The sequence below is a fragment of the Larimichthys crocea genome, chromosome XII (assembly GCF_000972845.2).
Source record: "Larimichthys crocea isolate SSNF chromosome XII, L_crocea_2.0, whole genome shotgun sequence".
In the NCBI taxonomy this organism is placed as follows: Eukaryota; Metazoa; Chordata; class Actinopteri; family Sciaenidae; genus Larimichthys; species Larimichthys crocea.
In genome coordinates, this window is record NC_040022.1 from 5,606,873 (window position 1) to 5,630,203 (window position 23,331).

General features: G+C 40.2%; 1 protein-coding gene across 4 annotated transcripts in view; it reads left to right on the forward strand.

Annotated features, from left to right (window-relative positions):
* Positions 1–23,331, forward strand: part of spop (speckle type BTB/POZ protein) — a 96,151-nt gene that overhangs the window by 53,412 nt on the left and 19,408 nt on the right. For all 4 annotated transcript variants that reach the window (XR_003463421.1, XM_019260509.2, XM_010739828.3 and 1 more), the window contains 3 exons: positions 13,341–13,518; positions 19,946–20,001; positions 22,794–22,916. Coding sequence is in view for 3 of the 4 variants with exons in the window: in XM_019260509.2 (XP_019116054.1) it covers positions 13,341–13,518; positions 19,946–20,001; positions 22,794–22,916 (357 nt within the window). In the remaining variant the exon portion in view is untranslated. The remainder of the gene's footprint in view (positions 1–13,340; positions 13,519–19,945; positions 20,002–22,793; positions 22,917–23,331) is intronic.

Sequence of the window (23,331 nt, forward strand, 5' to 3'; positions counted from 1 at the left end):
CTCTTTTGCTGGTCTTTTTCCATGCGAAAGTGAAGCCCAGTGTTTACCGTCAGAGACCTGGCTCCGCTTTCGTCCAGATGGTCTCGTCCGGCATCTGAGAGATCCCCATCGCCCCAGAGCCCAGCTCTCTCCCTCTTCTCTCTTCTCTCTCATCCGCTACATTTCCTCTTTTTCCCCTCCATCTTATCTTTCATTCAAACCCAATCCACCCCTCCTCTCTCCCTTTCATCGTTTGCTGCCTCCCACTTCGGGCATCAGAGTTTCTTACTTTTTTCTCTCCCCCCCTCCACATTCTACCTTCACCTCTTTCCCCATGACTCTTGTCACCCCCCTGCTCAGGCCTACTTTTCCTTCCACCCCATTTGCCCTTGCCTGTCTCTCGTCTTTCTTCCTCTTTTATTCTGTATAGTAGAGTGTCAAAGAGGCGAAAAGGCTATGAAGAGAAGCCAGATCACTGTGGGAAGGGGGTGGCGGGATACTGGCTCAACCTCTCTTCCTGACCCTTGGTCCCCGTGCTCAGTTCATTTGCCTCTGGAGACATTAGTAATTCAAATTTAGCAAAGGGAATCTGGCTATATGTCATGTTGGAGAGAGCCTGAACAACACCAGCCGCTGCTCTCTCACTCTTTTCGTCTGTCTTTGTCTCCATCTCTCTTTCTCTCTCTCTTCATCCCTGCCAAAGCGCTGCAGACACCTGCAGGTATTTAATGAGGAGATAGCTCCCATTAAAGGCGCTGCGTTGGCTGTCAAAAGAGAGCACGAGAGGACAGAGGGAGACAAAGAAGGAGGGGAAGAAGGAACAGCGATAGGAGATTGAAGGAAAGGCCTTCTTCCTCTAGAAAAGTGGGCACGCTGGGTGGCATCGAACCACAGGGGCGAAGAACAGACAGAGAAGGGAAAATAAAGATCATACAGAATGTAAAACAAAAAGCCAAGATGATCTGGATTCAAGTTCTAGAGAGAATGTTTCATGAGGATGAGACATGTTTTTACCTTGTTTTTTCTCATCCCTCCTCTAATGAGACGCAGAGGTAAAGGAGGTTAAATTCCTTCTCTCTTTTACCTCTCCTCCCTCTTTCCCTGTCAGCACCGCAGGCAACCTCTTGCTCTAAGGTCAGACCATTGCTATCTAGCTGTTCATGCTATAGATAATGCAGATGCCCTGAAAGTTTTGAGAGTAATACCAGACACACTCACGTGGGGTCCTGTGGCTGCAGGAAAAATCTCACCAACTTTGTGCTGTCGTGATTTGCCCGCAGGCAGAGTCATGTTGACTGACACTGTAGTGTTACTACTCTGGAAGTCTGTTTTGACTGACTAAAGGGAAAAGAAGGGGGTTGTTTTGGAAGGAAGAAGTTTATGGTGAAACATATCTGTCAGTCATGTTAAATTGGCTGCCGAAAAGTGAAGGAACACAGCGGTCCACCTTTAGTCAGCCAGAAGGAGAGTCAGAGAGCTAATGCTGCCGGACACATTTGGTTTGTTTCACAGAGGAGATTGTCTATTCCTCTGCAGACTGTCGTGGCTTCAGGAGCAACATGCAGGGTAAAGCCTGATTTTCTCTGTATCCACCATGCAGGCACAACACACTGCATCAATTGTTATACTCTACTTAAGCCAATGATAGGCTACACTAAGACAACTGGAGACATACTGATGTACTGATGTCCATAGAAAAGGGGAGCAAATTTCTAAAAGCTTGATTGTTTGACCCAGATGGAGGCTGGGGTGTAGTTGATCCATGTTGGTTATGTTCTTTGCCATGTAGGCACTATAATAAATAAAAAGGCTTTTTGACTGAAGTACCTTAATGAAGCGCTGACTGTTTTAGGACTTCATTTTTTTTTTTTGGAGACATTGATCGCCTGCCTGTGCATAAGAGGAACCTGTTTTGACTTGCATTGTTGTCAAAAACGTGCTTCCTCATTTGTTTTTCATACGGATATATTGTTTTGCCAATGTGGACTGATGTTGGCCTTTTTTTTAAAAGAAAAATACATTGATTTTATTGTCATTTCATTCAAGTTGCAAACACTTGTGAAATTGAGAGCTATTGCATATTTTGCTGCTGTCTTATTTACACATAAATTAAGTGCGAGGGGGGGGATGAAGAGAGTTTTCACTTGATGTTTTTTCATGTTCAGTAGCAACGCTGTGAAGAAAGAACAGGGGGCCAGATACTGATTCAGATACTGTAGCTTTTGGGGGAGGTATGTCATAGTGTATTTATCAAGTCTGCAAAGGTGCGCACCTCTTCTCTTTACATGCATTTAAGTGGAGGACCGTGTAAATAACAGGAGGAGAAATGTTAATAGAGGTTGATTATGTATTCTGCTGGATGTACTGAAGCTGCACTATTTGTTCTGCATTTCATTGTTTCCTTTCACGAGCTCAGGGACTAGAGATGGAAGATGGAGATGGAAATAAGCTAGTAGCTAAATCTACTTTTCCTTATCTCGAGGTTAATTTGTTTTATACATTGTCCCCGATATAAATAAATTGAATAAACTAAACAAAAATAAATGTTTCAGTTTTGCAGAGAAATTTCTTCACCTCTGAAAAAAGGGCTTAAAAGCGGGATTACAAACACCACGAGGGAGATGATAGTAGGAAAGGAAATGTGTGTAAAATATAGGTTCATATATAACATAAAAAATGATTATTAGAAGCAAAAATGAAGCAATAAGGTTGTATATCTATATCTGATTACTGTAACACAAAGCATTGTTGGACACATTCTGCGGTTTGTGTTGAACTGTGAAATCATTAGGCAGGGCTTTGTTTTGTTTTGTGAGCATTTAGTTGCATTTATCCATGTCAGCACCATCCCCACCTCTTTATTCTGTGCTTTCCTTTGTCTTCTTCATGTTCATCTGCTTTTTGCTTACCATGCATGTGTTTATTGTCTCCTAATTTGTTAATAAGAAGATTATATGCTAAAGAGTCTAATATAATTTTGTAGATTAAAGAGTAATATTTTGCAGAATAGTAACAGGTTTTCTCAGGTGGTTGGCCAAAGTAAATATCATCTCATCCCACATCTGCCCTATACTTATGAGCTCTGCTTCACTGTAATGACATGTTCATCTGTGTTGTTTGATCTGGAGGAGAACAAGGAGAAATAGTAAAACACTCCACAAAAATAAGAGAAAAGATGGATTTTGATATGAACAATATAAAAATATAAGAATATACCAAGAGATAACTAGCAGTTAACACAGGAACACAGGATCAGAGCTAAATTTTGTGTCTTTAAGACAAAATTACACCCAAGCTAGAAATATGTATTACTATTATTTAAATTTTAGAACTTAACTACTTTTTTGCAAAAGGGGAAGTACCTCCTAAATCACAGTGATAATATTTGAGGCAAAATAAGAAGCAAGCTGTGCTTTGCATATTTAGTTATTATTAATGTACTGTATACTAACCAGTCGTGCTGGTTTACTGAGTGCACAGCCGGGATTACACGGCAGCTTTCAAGGGAGTCCTGTTTGGATTTTATATGACAATTCAATTGAATTGAATGCCAAACATGACACATGAACGTGCGTATATGCACATGCGCGCTTCTGAGACATGCGTCAGGTTTAGTGTTACAGAAACAGAACAAATCAAAGTATATATTTATTAATCAGAGAAAAAAACAAATCACAAAATCAGCAGAGTGACACTGGCAACGTTTTGCGGCTTCTCATGCACATCCAAGAATCACCCTGTAAAACATTTTTAAACATTAACAACTTGTGTTTTTTTTGCCTACAGAGAAATAAAGAGACTTCTTGCACCATTCAGTGCTTTTAAAAGGCTTTTATGGATCATAGTATTGGGTATTTTCTTTTTCTTTTTTTTTTTAAGATTATTTTTTTTAGCCTTTTATGCCTTTAATGATAGGACAGCTGAAGATAGACAGGAAGCAGGGGGCAGAGAGAGGGGGAGTGACACGCAGTAAATGGCCAATGCGGGATTCGAACCGGGGCCAGCTGCAGCGAGGACTATAGCCTCCACACACGGGGCGGCCGCTTAACTGACTACGCTATCGACCGCCCTGTATTGGGTATTTTCTGTTCTAAACTAATGTGACAAGTTCTTGAATCAAAATTAAATCAGATACTTTTGTTTTTACATCAAGTACCATGAGCACATAGAAACAGCTGTTTGTGCCTTGTGGGTCTCTCTCTCTCTCTCTCTCTCTTTATTATTCACTGTCCCTTCACTTTTGTTTCCCTTCTGTCTGATTGCTACAATGGGAGATAATGGAATTAAGTTCTATTTACAACCACACAACCAAGCAAGCAAGCTAAGAAACCAAACTAAGTGGTTCTTTTTGTTTGTCTGAGACTGTCTATTGATCTCTTTTCAGTACCATGGACAGGGCAGCTGCCTCAGCAACAAACACACACACACACACACACACACACACACACACACACACACACACACACACACACACAGTGCTGTCCATGGTTCTGAAATTGAAATTTAATGAGCGATTAAACATTAATGTACATACATACATCATCTGTAACTGCTTATCCTCATGAAGATCACGACGGGGCTGGAGCCTATCCCAGCTAACTATGGGCAAGAGGTGGGGTACACCCTGGACAAGTTTCCAGTTCATCACAGGGCACAACAACAAACAACCATTCACACTCACATTCACACCTATGGGCAATTTAGAGGCAAAATTATATTAATATTTATATATTATAATATTTTTACTATTATTATTTATTTATAGAACTTCAAACTGTGATGCAAAAATGGACGACGTTTTAGAGCTTTCCCAAGATGTTCCAAGCTAGGCTTTCTGGCCGTGCTCCCCTTAGCCCCCCATGTCATTTGAATCGGGTCAGCAGCTGTATGTGTAAACAGGAGGATGAGCCAGTGTCTTCATCTCAATTGGTTTATCTTGTGCACATAGACGATCTTTGATTCGATTTACCGAAATGTATTTCAACCGGCGTCTTGGCCACCACTAGTTGGTCTGAGGTCTTTTCTTTAAGGCTCCTCCGCCGCGTCCCTCCTGGAGCGAGGTGGCGGTGGGAGAATAAATGAGCGTGGTGCTGATGTTCAGCTGTTTCCTCCTCTTCCTCATGGTGTTAGTGCGGCTCGCCTCTCTTGTCGGTGGGTAAGCACTTTGCCGGGTGACAGCACCCATCCTTCACAGGGCCCTGCCATATGCCGTGCTGCTGTCAGAGGAGACGACTGCAGATGCTCCAGCTGCTCCCTCTCTGCACACTGAACAACACACACACGCACACACACACATGCACACAACCAGCTTTTGGAGCAGGATAAAGAGGCAGAGGTGGGAAGAGACAAGGGAGGAAAGGGGGTGAGGTGGATGCAAATGTAGGTTTGGGTTGTTGCGGACAAAAGGGAAAGACAAAAACAATCTTTCATTCCTGGGAAATTAGGTAAAATATATTTATATATTTTGCATTTTGCATTAAGAAGAACAGAGAGCAAACGTGAAAAAGGTATGATGATTTAGAAATGACATTGCAGGTCTAATCAAAGAGGTGCAAATATAAATGCTGATTGGAGGCGAGACATAGGAGGAGAACGAGCAAACAGAGTGCAAGCCCGATCTTTCTCGATGAAATTTTTGCTGTGAGCCATTTTTGAGCCACAACAGATCTTTAACTGTTACTGCCTTTGCAACACTCTAACACCAACACCACATCAACAGGTGCTTTTTTTTATCCCATCAAAAGCCCCCTTGCTTTTCACAGAGAGTAAAGAGAGCACAAAAACTGAACAAATTGAACTACTCATTTATTTATTATTTGTCTTTGTCCAAGCATTTCCTCCAAGCACTTTAGATCGAACCTTCTGAGTCTCAAAGCTATCACTTTAGGCTCTATGATCTTCCAGCAGAGAAAACAAAACCACATAAAAGGGACCCAAATGGTGCTCTCAGCCGGCATGCAGAAGCACACACTGCCGGTGGTGATGATGGTGTGTGTGTGTGTGTGTGTGTGTGTGTGTGTGTGTGGAAATCCTCTGTCTATGTGTGCATGTGTAGGAACAAGGTTAGCCAGGCACAACACACTTGGCTGTGAATCTGAGCGCAGGCCACACTGCTCGTTCAGCAGCGTGACTTCAAATCATGCGTGAAATATTCCTCTGTCTGAGTAGATTCACCTAAATACCTCTGTGTCAGTGGCCGGCCTGCCTTGTCTGTCGACTGAGCCACTGAAATGGACACAGTTGGGTCCCTGAAGTGACCAACTGGTTACTGGGGGAACGGGGGCGATTTAATACTACAAGTCTAGTTTGTCAGGAAGACAAAGGAATAGCAATTATTGCATTTGTTTGCAGCACAGCCCAAAAAAAAACAACATTTTTTCAGTTTCTTTAATAATTAAGTAAATACTCTCTCTTTCTATATATATATATATATATATATTGCTATAAGCCATTTTGATCTGATTTCATGTTGCATATAGTGGCAGCTGCTGTCTAACTCATTTTTTGGTTGAATAGAGATTGAATAAGGTGCTTGAAATACAATCATAACCAACTTGGATGAAATTAATAGCCTGTAATTAAAAAGGGCGAGGTTCTAGCTATTGTCTTCCGAGGAGAGCGAGTGCAGTGTTTATTTTTGAATTTTATTTAATAGTGTTTTGCTTTGTGGCTATGTTTGTTTAATGATGTCAGAAGCAAATGAGATTCTGCTATTATTCTGCATTTTAATCAGTTCAGTCACCTGCCAGAGGGCAGCTGACTCTGACTCCCGTACCAGAGTCTGTCTCCATACTAAAATATGCTGTCATTGCTTTGAGTGTTTTTGGACTTCTTGAACAATAACATCTAAAAGTGGGTGGAGAGGATGAATAAGAAAGGGAGAGGGAGAAAGAGAGCCGCAGAGTGGATCTGTGACATCAAGCCTGTTTACTCTGGCTGGCTGGAGAGCGGAGGGCCACTCATGCATTATAAAAAGCTGGTGATGAGTTTTGTGCTTGGGAGTTCTGACGACAAGTCTCAAGATCAGAGATCTTTAAAGCCCTTGTACATAAAAAGTGTTTGTATGTATGTTGTGTGTGTATAAAGTTTGTTACTTCATCCCTTTTCTCTTTTACCAGCTAATACAGACCCACTTTGTGAAGTCTTATATATTCAGTGTGTCATAAAATATAAAATTTACAGTATTCCTCTTGAACGTTTGATTTAGTTTAAGTTGAAAATGTCATTAGATATTTAAAAACAGATTATGAAACTGTGTTATATATTACTGCACAACCTCTGCTGTTCCCTTTTTCATACATTATTTTGAATACATTTGTTTTGCTCCTTCCAAGTGGCAACATCACACTGACTAATATGGTAATATGAATTTGAAATGCAGTGCAGATATAACAAAGTTAATGTTGTATAAGAAAGAAGATAGAATTTCACTTGTATTGTCATTGTGCGAACAATTCAGTCTTTCTTTATTAATGTTTCAATTGTCAGCTCTACAGAGATCAACAGTCAGTTTCACAAATGCCCCGGCTAATCAGATTTGGATCAGTGTCAATCATTTAGTTTGGTGTGGTTGGAGTCCTTTTCATGTGTATCCGGTGTAGAATCTTCACCTAGGCAAACGACAGTGCTGTTCTTGCATTGATTCACTCTGCCAGAAATAAAAAGTGTGGAGTGAAATAGTCTAATGATAACCTGTCGGCAACAAAGTGTAACCCACAAGACAGCAAACCTGATAGTGAGACAACAAGAATTGAATGAAAGTAGTGACAAGTAGTACTACAAAAAACTGGATAGAGGGAATGAAAGAAGAGGGTGAATTTAAAAATATAAAAATGAAAAGGTGACATTGGTCTGCAGCAAGTGCACAGTAGACTAATCTTGGTATCAGTTTTTATGATTGAAATACACACACACACCCACACACACACACACACACACTCAAAAAGTCTCAAAAAATGTATTCATTTACTCACATTCTGTCAAATCATGTGACATTGAGCTTGTCTGCCAGCAGGCTAAGATTCTCCCAATTATTATTCGGGGCACCCCGGTAGCTCACCTAGGCAGTGCACGCCTAATTTGCAAAAGGCTGAGTCCTAACTTCACAGCAGCGCAGGTTCGATTCCAGTGTCTTCCTCGCTATGTCTTTGGCTGTTTTAATGCAATAAAATCCCCCAAATGATCTTATAATAAACAAAACTAACTATTTCATGTGTATATGTATATATATATATACTTTTTCAGTGGTAAAATTGCAACCCTAATGACTTGCAATCCAACATTGAGCTAGAATGCTTTAAAGTTGCTTAAATTTCAACACTGTGTTGACAGTCAAGGAAATGTGTGGTAAGGTGGTTGGGAAGAAACTGGCATGTGGGACTGACATATCTTGACAATTGCATAGAGCTGGTAGAGAGGTATACTCCAGTGTGCCATATAGTTACTCAAAAGTCAACAGCAATGCACCTGAGATTACAAAGGGATTATGCTCCAAATCAGTGAATGAAAAAAACAAAAAAATCCAAATAATGTTCATGCAAATGATTTATTTCTAATTTAACACGAAGAGGAAAGGCAGAAAGAAATTACCCCAGGAAAGGAAAGCACTTACATTCACATTACATTTAGTCATTTAGCTGACACTTCTTTGCAAAGCAACGTACAAAAGAGGGAAACAATGAAGGTACAGTGTGACAAGGACATGGTAGTGCAGCTATAAGTACTATTCACGTAGAGTAAGTTTCCTTTTTCTGGTCACATAGCTACAGCAAGTGGCATCTCTCATGTTAGAGTGTGTGTGTAGTTTGATTAAAAATGGGTGTGTGAATATAGCTGTCTTTGCCCCTCTGCCCGTGTTTATGTGTTTGAGAATGCACAGGACAGAGCAGAGAAATGAGACTTGGGAGGTAAAAAACAAGTGTTTCATAACTTAATGAATTTCATTTGATTTGATCTTTTTTTCTTTCTTTTTTTTTTCAAACTATTTCACGCATGGCGAAACACTGTAAATCCATAAACAAACACATAAACAGGCAGAAAAAGATTGATGCATTATGAATAAATCATCCGGGAATCGAAACTCAATATTAACTCTGCATTGCCTGGAGGTTTGAGAAGGAGCTTACGACAGATCCATCTTGATGTCTGAGAAACTAACTGGGAGGCGAACGCTTTAGTAAGTACTTATCTTTGGAACTTAATTACCTAAACAAATGATGATTGTGGTGATATAGCGGCAATAATTCTTCATTACTGTTATTCTTTACCTAAGGGTGTATACAAAAAGTGTTTCTTTCATTATCATCATCATCATCATCAACCCCACTGGGGAATAAATAGAAATCTGTCATTCAGTTAGTTGGTCAGTCCAACACTTGCTGGGACCTTCAGTCTTGTTTTACCATAACATTTGTCAAGGATAATGGATGATTGTTAATGACTTTGGTGACTCCCAGGTGGATAATGGTCAAAATGACAGGGCAAGAGGGCGTGGTCATTCATAGATAGTTTCCTATCAATTTTGCTGACTTTTCCTCTAGGGCAACAGGTTGATAGTTTTGTTGTTTTAGTGAAATGCCTCAGCAACAAATTCTTATCAGTTTTGGTACAGTCATTCATGTCACCCTCAGGATGAATTGTCATCACTGTGGTGATCCCTTCAATGCAGGTCAGTGATTCTAATCCAATACATTTTTTCTCATATTCAGTGAATATGTCCTTACGGTCTGCTAGCTGTCTATTCTGTGTGCGCGCTTAAAAAATCTGGTTCGATTTGTTTGTCTGCATCCTTGTTTGCCAAGATATTCCCTGTTAGCCTTTTTTTTTTTTAAAAAACAGTCTATTGTTAGGTTTCACAGGTTGTGTTTTGAATGCTGTCATTCATTTGATGACATTTTATATTAGAATATTAATTAATTAATAATTAATATAAATATTAATATATATTAATAAATTAATATATTTTCTGACTAATTTCAATTAGCCTTATCTGTACTCTGCGGTTATTGCCTATTAGCAATTTTATTTAAATTTAGTGTGCTACACTTTAAAGTAAGATGGTAAACATTTTAACACAATGTCACTATGCCTGCAACCTCACAGAGCTGATAGCCTGTAGACTCTTGTAATTCAAAATCTGAAATACATATTATCCTATGAGCCATTCATTTCAATTTATCTGATAAATGAACATAATAAACTTGGAGTATATTTGTCAGCCTATCCCGCAAATGAACAAATGTGGCTAAAATGGCTTCGTTCCTGTCCACTCGTCCAGTATGAGACGAGAGTGTTTGCAGAAGAAGGATGCAAGCAAAACGAGGAGGAGGTTGACAATGACTGAAGATGACAGCTAATGGTCTGAAGACTGTCAGGGCAGCCAGTGTGTCTAAATAACCAGGTGCTGCGATTTAGTTTCTGCCTGGTTAAACAGTGGAATAATTGGTCAAGTTAGCCAGTAATTAGACCGGCTCTGCCACGCTGCGTCTGAGAGCCCAGCGACGGCTCCGCCATGCTAATTGGGCTATTTATACCGAAACACATTGACCAGGCTCACTGGCTTCCCTTCCAATTCGCTTTTCAGCACTTGTTTATTTTTTCACTGTGTACTCAGGACACAGCACTGGACTTGCCATCCTCCTCCTCCTCCCCGTCTCCTAAAGCCATTTTTCATTCCAACTTGAGCTCACTGAACTTCTGTCCTCTGCCCTCTGTCTCTTTGTCCATCTGTCTGTCTGTCTGTCTGTCTGCCTGTTGTTTTTCCTCCCTCTCCTCTTCTATACACATCAGCTCCCATTCTCATATTGCTAATCAGTGTTTTTCATGAATGCCCGTGTCTGTGTGCGGGACTGTCTCTTCCTCAATGTGTTGTGTGTGGAGTGTGTGGAGATGGATGTACGTCAGTCACTCAGACCTGCATCCCCCTGGAGTGTGATTAATAGAGCCAGCTGTGAAAACCAGACTGTCACACACATCCATACACAAATACACACACACACACACACACACATTCACACTCATATACTCACACGCTGAGGAATACTTCGGATGTTCCTCTGTTCACAAAAGTCACATATTTCTCTTGCTGTGTCTCTGGTATTTCTGTTCCAGAAATGAGCTGCTGCTTTTGAGAGGCCATCTCCAACTGCAGATCCCACCAATAGCTCGCTCACACCCCCCATCCACCTTTGGGTGTAATGGCCTCTCTAGTCTGTCGCTCGGTATCTCTGCATCTGTATTCTCTCTGCCTTTTTATTATCCCTATATCTTCCCCTCTCTCTTCCTTTTCTCCCTCTCTTCTTCCGTTTTATTATCTTTCCTTCTGTCTCTCTTTCCCTCTGTCTTTCTGTCCCCTTCAGGCTAACCCTCAAACCTCCATCAGGAGCAAACAAGGCTCCTTGACATTCAATTTCCTGCTTGCCACGCAGTTCTCTATTGTATGTGCTCCTGTTCCTTTTCTAGGACTCTTTTTGTGAGAGTTGAATAGGTGGATGGATGTGGCATTGGACGAATAGGCGGCCAGATGGATGGATGGGATAGGGAGGGAACTTGGCTGTTTTTTGTGGGGTTGTCAGCCTCCCTGGCCAAAGCTTTAACAGCAAGGTCACTTTGTGGGCCTTTTTTTCTTAAACAGTATACTGAATGTGATTAGGCGCTGTCAGCAATGAAAACAGGGAACAAAGATTATTATCCTCAAGTCTTATTTGCTTCAAGGCCATAAATATTTCAACTTTACTTAAAATGTACTGTCTACTTAAATGAGCTGTCAACTTTGAGTGTGAATTTGAGTTGTATCTTTTGAGTGTAATCAACTCTGCAGCCAGCAAGTTAAGTCAAATCTCCATACGTTCAACTAATAGTTTTTTCTTTTTAGGTACTTAAAAGTTTGAAACTGTTTATTTATATTGTCCAGAGTTGTTTGACATAATTTCCAGTCATAATTCATGCAAAGCATTATCAGGTTTGACCCCCTTGTACACCACACGACTTTTGCTGTGCAAATGACAACATCCAAGTATGAAATCTGTGGTTGAAGTGATGGAAATACTGAAATGGATGTCCTCATAACAATTTGTATTATTTTAGTTGTAAATAAAGAGAAGATCGTATGACGAAACATGTATATAAAGAAACAAATGTCATCATAATTTTCCTCGAATTAATGAAAACAAGCCTTTCTGGAGAATTTTAGAGCCAATTAGAAAGCATGCTATGAAGTATACTCGTGAGCTAACAATATTTATAGAACTTTATTTTCTGAGTTGAATGAATGATGAGCCACAATTAAAGATGACACATTAACAGAACCTTCTGACTTTGAATCACACTTTAAGATGGTAAGTTCTCAGGATTTAATTACTTGTTGAAGCGAGAGACTGGCTTGGTTTGTTTGTTTGTATGTATGATTGATGACTGATTTGATATCGCTATGTCTGACACTTTTTATACCAAAAAAATAAATTGGCTGAATGCATTTGTCAGCATCAATAAACTGAGAATTTTGTTTGTCTCTTCTCTTCTCTTCTCTTCTCTTCTCTTCTCTTCTCTTCTCTTCTCTTCTCTTCTCTTCTCTTCTCTTCTCTTCTCTTCTCTTTTCTCCTCTTCTCTTCTCTTCTCTTCTCTCCTCTTCTCAGCTTTGCACCTTTGGCTTTTTTCATTGAACCAACCTTTCAGCAGAGATAATTGTTTGTTAGTGTAATGTTTTTTCTTATCAGAATACTTTATCACAAATTATATCTTACTGGCTGACCATGTTCTAAGTCAGGCTGTGGGCAACTAACTGGTTGTTTGATTAGATGGCACAGGAAGCAGGTAAAAATCTGCAAGTCAGTCAATCTAGGCTGTTGGTAATTAGTGTGTGTGTGTGTGTGTTTGTGATAATGTGTATGTTTGTGCTCCTGAGCTTGCTCGTGTGTGTTTGCAGTGAGTCCTGTTGAGAGATAAATGAGTCTGGTTGACATTGTCTGGAACAGGTGGTGAAGTCAGCAGGGAAGACGTACAGACAGCTCACACACACACACACGCATACACACACACTCACTCACTCACTCACACACCCAATTTGACTTCAATGCCGATTTTCTGGCTTGTTTGAGAGCATAGCCAATCTGATTGGATAAAGAAGGAAGAATAGGTTGTCTTTGAATAGCCTCCATATTGAGTGGCTGATGTATTGATTACAGAGGCAGAGAACCCACATTAATCATTCACAGCATGTTTGATTGACTGATTTATTGTCTTTTTATGAACATTGCATGCTATTTATTTGCCTCCGTGTGAACCAGTGAGCATGTTAAAGTAACAGTACTTCTGTGTCACACATCAGTTTCGCTCATGCACTCTGTATATGTGTGTGTTTTCAGGTAAGTGTGGTGCAGGACTCTGTCAACATCTCAGGCCAGAACACAATGAACATGGTGAAGGTGCCTGACTGCAGGCTGGCTGAGGAGCTCGGAGATCTGTGGGAGAACTCTCGATTCACTGACTGCTCCCTGTGTGTCGCCGGGCAGAAGTTCCAGGCGCACAAAGCCATCCTAGCAGGTGAGAATATCCTTTAATTCATCACATCTGATGAAGGTGTCAGTAGCTTAGCTTATGATTTTCTACACATATATATATATTTTTACAATGATTAAATGTAGTAAATGATGTTATTGTTTGGGCACAGTCATCAAAGATTACATTATATGACAGCAATATACTGCACATTTCAAATATTAAAGGGATAGTTACATTATATTTTTGTAGGATGGATATGTATCATCATCTACCATTCATGGGATTATTACATTTCTGTTGTGGTCTCCTGGTAAATTCAAAAGATTTTCTACATGTGAACACTTTATAAATCTAGCTGTTAAAGCACCAGTGTGTAGGATTTAGTGGCATCTGCAACTGTGTTGCCTCACCATCTCCTTCCTAGTGTGAAGTAGAAACTATGGTGGCCACAAACTGCGCAAATCTGAAGCCAGTGTTTAGTTTGCCCGTTCTGGGCTACTGTAGAAACATGATAGTTCAACGTGGTGGATTCTGTGGAAAAAGAACTGGATTGTTTTTGTTTTTTCAGGTGATTATACTCATTAGAAAACATTATTAAGTAGATAATATTCCATTTCTGCCTTATTCTGTAAATACAGCTCCCTTTATCTTACACACCACACCTTTAATTGTCAAGGGTCATTCCCACATATGCACACATCATCATTAATGAAGCAGTGTGTAGACTTTTAGAGAAGTTTACTGTTCATGTAGTACACACATGAACACTGTCTTTTTTATGATTTTTTTTCACAACAGTAACATCCATAAAATAAACAGTCACAATTTCCACAAGACATTTCACACACTTCACACATTTGACAAATTAAATAAACTAAATAAAACACAAACACTCAACAACATACGTCAACGCAGCAGTTTTAAGTTGGTTGTGCACTGTGACTTTTAAGAAACTCTATTGAAGGTTTCCATACCGTCTCAAAGTCCGCAGTCCTTCCCCTGGTTATATAAGTCAGCCTTTCCAACACAATGCAAGATGCCATCTCCTTTATCCACACATGTATCGAGGGCACATCCATTTTTTTTCCAAGACAGAGCGATCATCCTCCTGCCCTGCAGTAGTCCAAAGTCAATCAAAGTTGGCTCTTTAGGATTGGCAATAAAGTTTTTTGGATATATACAAAGTGTACATATTTCTGCCTGGTGAGGTACCTTCACTCCAACAATCTCAGATAACGTCAGAATAACTTCTTTTCAATATTTTTATTTTATTTTTGGGCAATCCCATACACAGTGGTACAGAGTACCCTTTCCTTTCAATGCACGTGTCTGGCACTTTAGGGGACCACCGGTTTAACTTAACTTAACTGGGGTAATGTATGTTCTTGTCAACCATTTGTATTGTAATAGTTTCATTCTACTATTGATAGATAGTTTTGGGGCTTTAAAACATGCCTTTTCCCAAACAGCTTTTTGTATGTCTTACTGAATATCCAGTCTCCATGCCTCTAGCCTCTCTGGTGGACTCTTTATCATATGACATCAAAGCTGTATAGAATAAAGAGAGGTGCTGAAGTGTGCACCATTTTCTGCCCAGATTTTGAATCCTCCGTCTGCCCTTCCTGCTTTGAAATATGTATTGCCCCATATGGGGGAGAAACGAGAGATGGAAGCAGTGTCTCCAATATGCTGATGTGCTTTGTACCAGACATCAATAGTGTTTCTGAGGAAAGGGTTATTTGTTAATCTTTTTAGCTTCTTTGGGTCTGCAGAGTACACATACAGCCTTAATGGGAGGTTTGGTACTGATGTCTGCTCAGTATTCACCCAGGCTGGAGGGCCCTTCAGTGAGAAATAAAACATTGCAGAACGTAACTGGGCAGACCAATAATACAATTTCAGGTTTGGGTGCCATAGCCCATTTATATGAATTTTATACAGGTTAGACTGGTATAATTATAATCATAGAAGAACCATTGTTCCTTTGTATACTGTATTCATAGTAGAGTCCAAGGTAAAGTCTTGTCTATCATTCAAAAACTTGTTTGTATAAAACTGAAAATTATATAAAGTAGAAAATTTCAGACTCTAGCTGCATATTTGCTTGATAAATAACCTAAATTAAGAGGTCATCAAGATGTGTGTTTTTTGTAATTGACAAAAACTTTTGAGATTCAATCACAAACTAATATTTGTTATTTTTCATGGTGCAGTTTGTCTGAATTCTGGGTTTAATTTGAGAGTTTGGTCTAAATTCTGTTTCAGATGCTTTTCCACTGTGAAAAGATTTGAATTTCGGGGGAAATAGTTAATCAGATTTTTAATTTTGATGAATAATTTTACATGCCGCTGGGGTGGTTAAATTTAAATACATTTGATATCTGTACAACGTATCAGCTATTGGCACCTTGAGCACCTGCCTGTGTTGGTATTTGGCTTCACTGAGTTTGTACTGACCACACACTGTTATGTTTGGACTCCCTCTCTCTCTCTCTCTCTCTCATACACACACACACACTCACCCAAATTTGATGCACGGTGAACAACTTGTCGCAGCTATTGGCACTTTGATGACAGGAAGCATCAGATAGTGAAAAGTTTGAGGAAACTGGTGAACTGTGTGTCTGTGGGGGCAAAGAGAGGCTGTTCATTATTGGATTTGTTGAAATGTGTGTGTGAGGAGCCATTTTAATTATGTGCTGCTGTGGTTTGGGGTCTTCCCCTCTCTCTCTCTCTCTCTCATTCTCTCTCACTCTCTCACTCTCTGCTCTACTTGGTCCAGATGACGTCCCTCCTCCTCGTTATTCCCCCTCTTGGCCGTTCCCGTGACAACTCTCCCGGCCGTTAATCGCCGTGGAGATGGACAGAGAGGGATCAAACGAAGGAGGGAGAGCAACTCAAATTGGCTCCATATTGGCCATGTGATCTTTATACCGCCCCGGCTCTCTCTCTTTCTTTTATTTTCTAAATCTTTGTTACCTCTCCTTCTTACAATTCCCCCTTTCACTTTCATGTTTTCCTTTTTAATTCTCTCGTGTCTCTTTCCTCTCCTCTCTCTGGTTTCCTCCACTTTTCACTGTTCTCCTCTGCTGCCACTCTCTTTTCTGTGTCCCCACATCCCTATATTATTTGTCTTCCTGTCAGTCTTTTCTTTTTTATCTCTTTCACTCCTGTCAAATGTTGCCTTTGCTCCCCATTTCTGTCTACTGTTCTCTTCCTCCGACTTCCTCCTTTTACTTTCTATGACCCTCTCTCTCTCTCTCTCTCTCTCTCTCTTTCTCTCTCTGTCTGTCTCTCTCTCACCCGCCCCTTCCCTTTGTTGCTGCAGTATGAGCTCACCAGTATTGAGCTGCACCAGACAGACTTACTGTAGGTTAGTCCCCATAGTCCTACCTGGCAATTCACTGCTAAGCTTTGTCTGAGTGCTCCACATTAATTAGTGACAACGCTAACTTTAAATTTTTGTCAGTGGCTGATTTAGCCTGATATGTGACAAAATGATTGGCATCATCATATCCCTGTCTCAAACATATGGCTCTCACTTGTAGGTAACTGCAAAAAAAACAAAAAAAAAACAAGAATCTACAGCAAGTGCAGCTGTCTTTGACTTGTCTTTGACACTTGATAGACAACCCTGTTTTTCTCGTTTTAGTTCCCTGTCATGTAGATTAGAAGTTTTTTTGTGTAAATCAGCTGTCCATAACTTTAAGTTTCTTGGCTGGCTTTCCTCACATCCTGTGTAAACAAAACAAATTACCTCTTGAGAGAAAGCAGAAGTACATCACAATTATTATTTTTTTTTACATATATTTCATTGATGCCTTAAACAAGCATGGCAGTTAAATAGTTAGCTCACCATCGATTCACCTTTTGAGCTTCTACAACTTTTATCTTCCCACTGCTGTGTGGCAAAAACATCAGCGTGCCCCACGACACTGACTCCTGTCACATCTACAATCGGATTATGAGATAAACCTTAAAATATCTTGACAATTAATTTACCTGGAAACATGAATAAAAAGTTTGCACTATTTATGTTTCAAATCAGAATTGATGCCCAGAGGTTCAGCTTTTTGACATCTCGTTTTCTGGCCTGACTTTGGAAGTTATTCTGACCCTGAGCCACAGCTTATCTGAGACACACTTATGAAAGCTGAATGATGTGGGACCTGATAGTTACTGTGTTATTTATGTAGTTGATGAATCGGTTCTGACCTTCTAACCACTGCTGTATGTCCCTTTTTTCATCCACTATGCTCACATTTTAATATTATCCTCATTATTATACTTATTTTTCGCTAGTACAGAGCTGATGGATGACACCATGTTTCCAAATGACTAATTAAATGGGTAGCTCACTCTGCTGTTAATAACTCATTATTAAGTACTTATATTAATTAGCATATCACTGACTTTGACACATACTTAATAACGTGTTAAACATTTGTTAAATTTTAATCACTAGTTAATTAAGGATTCATTAGTGAACAATAATGTAAAGTGTTACCCAATGAGCACATAATCAAAGAAAGTGAACCATGTCCGAGGAGGATACCACTGGTTGGTTTTCAGTAGAAAGCTAAGCTCTAACCTCTGTAGAGACACATTCTCTCTCTGCTGTTAAACAACCAACTGGTAGTCGTGTTCAGACACAGACTGAGCTCCATCTGTGAGGTTCAGCCTCAGCCCGCGCCGAAACTAACCGCTGTCAACGACCAGGATGAAATAAGAGATAAAATACACTGTGTCATTGCCTTAAGCAGAACTACAGAGACAAGATATGGTGATTATTTTAAGCATGCAGAATTATCAGACAGCGGCGATTGAAGTACAACAGAAGTAGGACTGATTTATGCAATTTGAAGTGGTTGGATCAGGCAATTAGCATGGGTGGTCTGTGTTTGAGATTTAAGCAAGATTGTGTAACTTTTCTACCACGAAGAAACCGATTTGAAGTCATGCTACACTTGCTTGTATTCGGGTGAATGGTGCCTCTGTCATTCCCATCGTGCTTCCCGTATGCCTCTTCTTGCACTATGTGTTTTTGTGCTTCGATCTCCTGTGAGAAAATACGTAATGGTTTACAGCACTAAGTCACACACCATCAACTATTTCACTGATTCTGGTAAAAGTGGATCATATTTCATGAAGACAGTGTTTCTTCACTTTCGCTCCAATGTCCTCCAGCTGCTCCGCATCAACTCTCTGTGATTTACAGATGTTTCCTGATAGGCAGTAAAGTAAGCTGCTCTGAATTATAGCTGCTGTTAGCTAATGTTGCCTCAGTTTGTTAGCTGGGCTGCCCGGAGTGTGCGCTTGGAGCACAGATGGAGTGTTAGTGTTTGTAACAGGCATTCTGGACCAGGGACAAGGAAGTTTTCAGGCCTGAGGTGTGGAGGAGTTGTTGACTCACTATTTTTTTTCAACATAAGTAATAAAATCATAACAAATACATGTGTACAACAGTCTATATTTACAACAGTGGTAGTGGACTCTGAAACCCTGGGGGTGCTAAACTGCTAAAATAGCAATTTCTAGGTGATTAACCTCTCCAGATGGGTCTGAGTAACAAAACAAAACACACCGTGTTCTGCCTGTGAAAAAATGCTACTGGTCAGCTCTCAAGTTTAATGATAAAAACAAAAATACTAAAATCAACCAGGTGTCATGTTTGACCAATAGCTCCAGTGCTTTGGGGTTCACTAGATCTGTTTATTTACAGTAAACCGTGAATTTATCTCTGTTACAACCATGCAGCAAAGTCTGATTTAAGAAAACCAGTAATATAAAATCTGGGAGCAAATTGGATTATAAAAACACCATTAGCATTGCAAACACTCCGTCTAATTGTTTCCTTTTTACTTTGAGGGACTTTGAGGGAGCAGCTATTTTGCATTTTCTGTAAATGGAAACATCGTCTGTACTGTCCTTGCCTCAAGAGGATTTATAAACTGTGTCCTCCTGCAGCAAGAAATTTAGGATTTTCAGGGCCATAAAAGCTTGTGAGAATCTCTTAAAACATACCCGCTCCTTTTAAAAACATGTATTTTGAGATGAAAATAAGCCTCAGAAGTCCTCTCTGCTAGCATGATAGATTGGTCTATGTTGAGTGACAGCAGGCGACCATGTTATCAAAACAGGAAGGCAGACCTTAATTAAAGCATAATGTATCAAATAAGCTACAGTCAAGTCAGTCTATCAGTATTAAATTCTAGCTAAACACAGCTTACAGGTCGTCATGAGTCTGTCAGCAGGACGGAGCTGCGGTTGACTTTTACCACATGATGTTTCTACTGCTGTCACTGCTGTCAATCATCAGGCTCCCTCTCCTCTGGCCCTCTGGCAGGCTGTTAACAGATATCAGAAACCACGCCATGCATCAACATTGCACACAATAACAAACCTCCCACTCTCTCCTCCTCTCTCTCTCTCTCTGTCTCTCTGTCTTTTGTTTCTCCCTCTGTCTCAGCTCGCTCGCCGGTGTTCAGTGCCATGTTTGAGCACGAGATGGAAGAGAGCAAGAAGGTGAGTCGAGCACTTGACTCAGTTGTTCCTGTGCCCTCAGTGGCGAGTCAAATGTCTACATTCTAATCTTTCTCTCTGTTGCGTCAGGAAGTGCTCACCTCTCAAAACATCCTTGCATGTCTTCACGTGTACCTTCATGTGTTGACTGCTGGCTCTATTATCTCGTGTCTTTTAAAGCCACTGTGTGTTGAATTCTTATTTGACTATAACGTGTTTGAAATTATCCTGAAGGCAAAAGCTGTTGTTAGTAGATAAAATGAATTTTTTTAAAAATTAAAAAAGAAAAATAACTTTTTTAATTATTGTGGCGAAAGGATTCAGCGTGCAGGGTATAGCAACCACAATATGTTACGAGCAGGACATTTTACGTGGTGGACGCCCTCCAGTGGACAAGCTTTATAACGAGCTATTTATAACACGTCTCACCAGAATTTATAGTGACAAATTCTGTAAAATCATTTCATTTAGTGGAATGGGCAAACTAAACCAGTCCAACTTTTGTGAACTTAAGCACTCGAATTGACCGATAGCACGCTCTCTTGACCTTCAACAGAACGGAGAGGTGGCATATCCAAAATTGAAGAAAATATCATAGTTTGTGTTGCACCAACAACTTTTATCTAACACTCTACTGCCACAGTATAAACCACTCAACAAAAAGCAGCTACCATAGTCAAAGGTCAAAATGTCTTTTGTATGAACTTTGAGATCTTTATTGTCCTGTCAGCAACTGGAGAGTTAGTGATCAAGTCGTGTTATTTATCCAATCATTGCCAACGCGTTTTTGACATGCTAAAAACTGCACTTCTTCAAACAGCCACGGGCCTTTATCAAGATATGCTATGACTGCAAACTATGATTTATGATTACAATTGTTCAACAAATAATCCTCCCACTAAAGTCAGTGACCAAGCCCCTAGAATCAAATACTTTGTGCCAGTATGTCTTGTGACTGGGATTTCGTGACAAGACGACACTCATTTCTGTGATAATCTCTTCAGGATTTCTCAGTCGGGTTCTATTCTTACACATATTGACTTGCAATTATCTGAAAAAGCATTAGAAAAAAATCTACTCGTTTAAGAACTTAAAATAAGCAAAAAAATAACTGGTCTCCATGCAGTGGTTGATTTTCACTTAATGTCTAAGTTTAATAGAAAACTGGACAGAACAATACGCTAATTAACGGTAACAATGTTATTTATTTTATTTTATTTCAATATGCTGATTTTAGGTTGTTTTATTTTTAATGTTAATGTCAAGAACTGAAGCTGGATTTTTATTCATATCCATGTGTATATGTCTATATACATTTGTGGCTCATTGCGCAGGTAAGTCTATCAACACGGCATGCAGCGTGTGCATCTTTGTATTTTTTATGTGTCCTCTGTGATATTTGTATTTGTGTGTGTGTGTTCATTTCAGTTTCCATCTGTAGGTGTGTGTACACATGTGTGTGATGCACAGAGGCCTCGTGCTACAGTTGGTTGTGTTCATCTGATAGGAGGTGGTGAGATTGAACCTCTGTGATTTAGCCGTCATGTCAGCGGAATATTGATGCCTGCGCGCCTCGAATGGGGAAATTATAAAGCACAGCGCCAGGAAATGCATCTTAATTGCTGTTTAAGTGGGCGTCTTCATCAGAAAGAGGGAGAGACGGTGGGCCACGTCCCCATACGATTCAGAGGAAACAGATAGATGGGTTAACACTCATCTGCAGCACTCTATAGAGGAGAGACAAATGAGCCCATAAAGAAACACTCTAATAGAGGGCTGCTCTGTGAATAGAGGGGAGCTTCACACACTGTAACTACAGGAACGTTGTCTATTTATGAGACACTGTTGAAAGCTTGCGTTCACAATACTCAAGGAAGCCCTGTTAGTTTTATCTCTTCTGACTCCCAGTGTGGTGCTATGCTGCCCTTTTTATTTAATTAACACTCGACACACTTTGCTGTCACAAATCAGCAGAATAGAATTTGTGAAGTTTTCTGTATGTCAAACACCCCCTTATGCTGTGTACAAACATTTATACAGAGAATAGACTGTGCACAATGTAGTGAGTGGATGATTCAGGACATGTGTGCTCTCATGCCTTCATGTGTGTTATCTGTATTCCTGTAAAAAAAGAGCTATAGCACACTGCGTACTGTAAGCTCCACCCGGCTGCTTTCAGACTCCCCCTCCATTATTTCTCTCTGTGTTTATGTTGCTGTTGAGTGGTCAGAGTTGACACAAACGCACTAAGCTGTTGGTACACCCAGCCTGACCCTGCTGAAACGCCGCTGGTCACCGTGGTGACGATAAAGCACTGTTATAATTGGTTTACTGCTTTGTTCTGCCTCTCAGTGCAGAGGGAAAAGGTTCAGGTTACCGTCACTGTGCCGGCGAGCGATAAAGCCTACTTTGCTGGCTGCAGGCACTGTCGAGGTATGAATGCTCAGGATTAATTTCCAGGAATCAGCTGAAAAAAAAATTAAATAAATGTACTGTAGAATGTAGTTTTGCTGAAACGTGTTCAGACTGTTCAGAAGGTTTTTGGGGTTTTTTTTGTCTTATTTGGAACTTGTTTTGTATCACTGCATGGCTGACTGTCCCTGTGCGTGTGCTAAACAAGGTGAGTGAGTTTAATTCAGGTAGGTTTTGGAATATTCACATAAAATAAAAAAACACTCCGCTCTGCCGTGTGTGGTTTAGAAGCATTGTCAAAGCATCTGTCTTTTTCTTCTCTTGCCTTTTATTCTGTTAAACCCTGTGTGTATTCTCCTCTCCTGTCCTCTTCTCTCGCTCAGAACCGTGTGGAGATAAATGACGTGGAGCCAGATGTCTTCAAAGAGATGATGTGCTTCATCTACACAGGCAAGGCCCCCAACCTGGACAAGATGGCTGATGACCTGCTGGCTGCAGCTGACAAGGTACAGAGAGTGAGTGTGTGTGGATGTGCGTGCACCTGTTACTATGTACAATTACACACATGCCTTTATGCATAACAATGTCCTAAAAAAATACACCTGAGAAATACCAAATGCTCTTCAACTCCCAATCATGTTCAAGCACACTTTAGAGATGTACACACTTAGAATGAATTATTTTCCTCCTTTGTTCCTGTGCTGGCACTGTTTACTCCAAATCCACATTTTACTTATTGCATTTGCTTCATCAGTAGTATCAAGCCACTCATGATTTATGCTTTCCAACTGTTAAAGCAGCCAATCATGCACTATTATGTAGGACCGTTATAGCTACAATAGTGGCATGGCTGTAGGATTGACGGTGTTGGTCCACCACCAAAATATCTCAATGACGGATTGCCATGCCGTAACTAAACCA